This window comes from Pinus tabuliformis, chromosome 5_1 (genome assembly GCF_031772625.1).
Source record: "Pinus tabuliformis cultivar Carrire ecotype Pingquan chromosome 5_1, CPIR1, whole genome shotgun sequence".
Lineage (NCBI taxonomy): Eukaryota > Viridiplantae > Streptophyta > Pinopsida > Pinales > Pinaceae > Pinus > Pinus tabuliformis.
Window position 1 is genome coordinate 332,819,769 of NC_142305.1, and position 4,490 is coordinate 332,824,258.

General features: G+C 43.8%; 1 protein-coding gene across 1 annotated transcript; it reads left to right on the plus strand.

The window, feature by feature from the left end:
- The first annotated feature begins 435 nt into the window (after positions 1-435).
- On the plus strand, positions 436-1,167 carry LOC149164740 (uncharacterized). Its single transcript, XM_089429593.1, has one exon. The coding sequence runs from the start codon at positions 436-438 to the stop codon at positions 1,165-1,167; it is 732 nt and encodes a 243-aa protein (XP_089285719.1).
- The last annotated feature ends 3,323 nt before the right edge of the window (positions 1,168-4,490 follow it).

Consider the following 4,490-nt stretch of genomic DNA (forward strand, 5'->3'; position numbering starts at 1 on the left):
CAACTGTAGAGGGTTTGCTAGTTCAGCCAAAAAACTAGCACTTAGGAGGTTGCTAACCTCGGAACGACTGGATATTATCTTTCTTCAGGAAACCCTCTGCCAAGCGGACCATCTCATTCATTCTCTTACCTCTTGGCTCCCGAACTGGACATTCCATGCACTTGATGCATCAGGGAGATCCGGAGGCCTGGCAATAGGGGTTTGTAACAAGACAGTGGACATCTGCAATTTTTGGGGAGGCAAAGGGTTCATAGGCCTTGACATATATGATCATACACTTGAGAGGGACCTCCGCATCATAAATGTCTATGGACCCTGTTCTGATCGAGCTACATTCTGGAGATCCCTTCTTGAACGGAAGCTCTTCCAAGCGGATAACATTATAATGGGGGGGACTTAAACTTCTCCCTGGGCTATTGCGAATCCTGGGGTCATATGACACAGGTGGATACTCTCTCTGATACCATCTCCTCCCTATTAGAGGACCACCACTGGGTGGACATCCCCACTGCTCGACTACAATATACCTGGACAAATAATAGGAGTGGAGATCAGAGCGTGGCCAGGAGACTCGACCGTTTCCTTATTAAAGAACAGTTATACAATGAGCTACCCAGAGCTCATCAATGGGTAGGATCCGGTGGGTTATCAGATCACAGGCCAACCTTCCTGGAGGCAGATGGCCTCACACACAAAATTAAGAGCCCCTACAAATTCAATGCTTCCTGGCTACAAGATCCTACATACATTCAGCTGGTCCATGAATACTGGCAGAACAACCCTATCCGGGAAGAAGAGGAACTATCTGCTGGATTTGTCAGGAAGCTAACAGAACTTAAGCAGATAACTAAAAATTGGGCTCATCAGAAGCGGATCCAGGATAACCACACCCTCAATGAGGCGGAAAGGATTATCACTGAGTATGAAAATTCTACAACAGGAATTTTCAATACTCCGGAGAGTAAGGAACAGTATAACCTACTACTTGCCAAACGCTCACAAATATTGAAGGAAAGAGAAGAAAGCATGAGACTGAGAAGCAAGGCTATTTGGCTCACCGAGGGAGACAATAACACAAAACTCTATCACAAATTTGCCAATGGTCGAAAAGCCATCAATACTATATGGGAATTAAAGGATGATTATGGTCTCACCATCTCTAACTAGCAGAACTTGGCCAGACTTGCCACTGAGCACTTTAGAGGTATTTACAAGGCGCCAAGGAATGTAAACATACTGGAGATCATGAGAGTGGCAGAACTCTTTCCTAGATATGTGGACCAGGAAAATTCGGAAGAGATTCTGAAGGAGGTGACCATGGATGAACTAGAAGCCACATTGAAATGGTTTAAAAAGGATAAGAGCCCTGGCCCTGATGGATGGACCATTGAATTTTACATCTCTTTTTTTGACATTTTGGGCCATGATTTATTGAATATAGTGGAGGACAGCAGGAGAAGAGGTCGGATATCATCGGCTATCAAATCCACCTTCATCGCCCTCATACCCAAGACTGATGACCCGATCTCCTTTGATGATTTTCGGCCCATATCACTCTGCAACTGTCTTTATAAGATCATTGCTAAGATTATTGCAAATCACCTCAAGCCCATCCTCTCACAGCACATATCATCTGAACAATTTTCCTTCTTGCATCACAGACAGATCCACGAAGCCATCGCTACAGCACAGGATCTCATGCATACTCTTCAGATCAAAAAGCAGAAAGGAATGATACTCAAAGTAGACCTCTCTAAGGCATTTGACAGAACAAACTGGCTGTACCTTAGGTTGCTGCTTACTCATCTTGGTTTCCCATATGATTTCATCAAATGGATGATGAGCTGCATCACTGATGTATCATACAGTGTCCTCCTCAATGGAGAAGCTACTCCCTTTTTCACTGCTGAGAGAGGACTCAGGCAGGGATGCCCTCTCTCTCCGCTGCTCTTTCTCCTAATTATGGAAGGATTGAGTAGGATAATCTTATCCACCAGAGATCGGCACCAAATAACTGGCATCAAAATAGTGGATAATTTCTTCCTCACTCACCTCTTATTCGTTGATGATATACTCATCTTCCTGAATGGCAGTATCGGTGACTCCTCCTCTTTACACAACTCCTTCCTTCTTTTCCAGCAAGCCACGGGGATGCAGATCAACAATAATAAATCCACTATTACATCGGTTGGTTGCTCGGTGCATGAAATCAACTATGCCTCTCAACGCTTTCCTTTTGTCACCTTGGAATTAACTGATGGAATAAAGTATCTTGGTTTTCGATTGAAACCATCTGGCTATAAAATTGCAGACTGGTTATGGCTTATCTCCAAAGTGGAGAAGAGGCTTCAAGTCTGGTACCACAAATACCTCTCGCGAGCGGGCAGACTAGTACTCATCAAAGCGGTAATTGAAGCCACACCTGTCTACTGGATGGCCCTTGCTTGGATTCCAAGGGGCATCCTGAACAGGCTCCAGAGCATATGCTGCAGATTCCTTTGGAAAGGACACCAGCCGGGGCGATTATTTGCATGGGTAAAATGGGAGACCATAACTAAGCCTAAGAGTTGGGGAGGATGGGGTTTAAAGAGACTAGCTATTTTCTCAAAAGCACTGGCGGCCAAACTCGGATGGAGTTTACTCACAGCAGACAGTCTCTGGACTTGGGTGGCTTTCTCCAAATACATCAAGCCTCTATCCATTTTAGATTGGATTTGTACTAGACATGGACACAATCATCAATTCTCCAACATCTGGAAAGCTGTCATCGACTCTATACCCCTGCTTCGAGATGGCATCACATGGCGGATAAAAGAAGGGAATGCAGTACGTGTTGGGGTGGACCCTTGGGTTGGATGCGGGAACACCCACAGATTGCCAGCTGATCTCATCCACCATCTCCATGAAAGAGGCATCACTCACATCAAACACATTGGTGACCAAGCTAACTCCTCTTTCCTCCAGCAGGCTTGGTTATCCGCCAGAGCTCTAGACCTGCCTAATCAATGGATAAATGATTGGAGGGAATATACTTCTGCTCTCACGCAAGCACAAATCAGACTTACGGAGGGACCATATGAGATTATCTGGGCACATGCAAAACATGGTGTATACACACCTAAGCTGGGATATCTCAGACTTATGGAGCCTCATAAGCCCCCTGACATTCATCCCACCTGGAAGTCGATATGGAAATTTAAGGCCGCGCCCACGACGAGACTTCTGATGTGGAATATTATCTTTGATAAAATACCCACAGGTTCTAATCTCATGAAGCGATCCTTCTATGGCCCCTTTCGCTGTCATCTATGTCTCAATGCTAATGAAAGCACAGAGCACCTGTTCCTATCTTGCAACTCGACCATTACCTTTTGGCAGTCAATATCTTCTCATATCCCGCATTTGAAGGAATGGCACGGGAACACCCTTCAGGAGGCTTGGTCTAACTGGTGCTTAGAGCATACAGGTAAGGCCAAGAACCTGCCTCTGCTGGTTTGTTGGGCTATATGGATCGCCCGTAACCAATCTATCTTCAACCTTAAAATGCCTCACTGGCCTTCGATCATTCTTCACACTGTCGCTGATTATAATTTGTTACCTGATGATGACCACATCACCCCACCGAGAACTCTCAGACCTATTCCCATTGATAATTCAAAGCCTTGGGCCTTTTTCGATGGCTCAGCCCAAGATGACGGATGCGGGGGGGGAGCCATTCTCCACATTAACGACAGACACTGCTACAAGATACAAATCAACTTAGGCAGAGGCACTATCAACTTTGCAGAACTCAGCTCAGCCAAGCACATAATTCATTTTGCCATCCTTAAACAATGCAGACATCTACAGATTTCTGGCGACTCCAAAGTTGTTTGCAATTGGCTCAATAATGCATCACATTGTCATGCTTTTGCTTTGAGACATATTCTTGACGAAACAAAGAGATTGATCACTTCCTTTGAATCTTTTGTCTGTCATCATATCTACAGGGAACAAAACACCACTGCAGACCAGCTCTCCAAAGAGGCAGCGCACAGAATAGGTGAAGAATGGTGGATCCAAGAGGAAGTTGACGACACATATTATCAGTATTATCATCGCCCTTTTGATGAACAATTGGAATGATGGGCTATAAGCCTATATTCACATGCAGTTTTTGCTTATTACAGTATGTAGATATAGCAGATCAGTACATCTTTTTGTTTTATTTCAGCAGTATATATTGCTCTCTGCGAAGAGCCAGCTTAATTTTTGAACATAGTTCTGACTTATTTTTGAATGCTCCCTGCGTGGAGACATTTTGTTTATAGCAGTTATAAAATGAACTCGACAGGCCTAAGCCTGCATATGAATATGCTTCGACATCTGCAAAATGTAATTTTCTTAACCTTAATGAAAATTACGACTTTTTCCCAGGGAAAAAAAAAGAAATTCTAGTTAATAAGTATATAAAAATTAAATAACAACAATTTATTTATATTTATTTTATT

Coding starts and splice junctions, on each gene's coding strand:
- LOC149164740 (XM_089429593.1), top strand. CDS start 436: ATGACACAGGTGGATACTCTCTCTGATACCATCTCCTCCCTATTAGAG.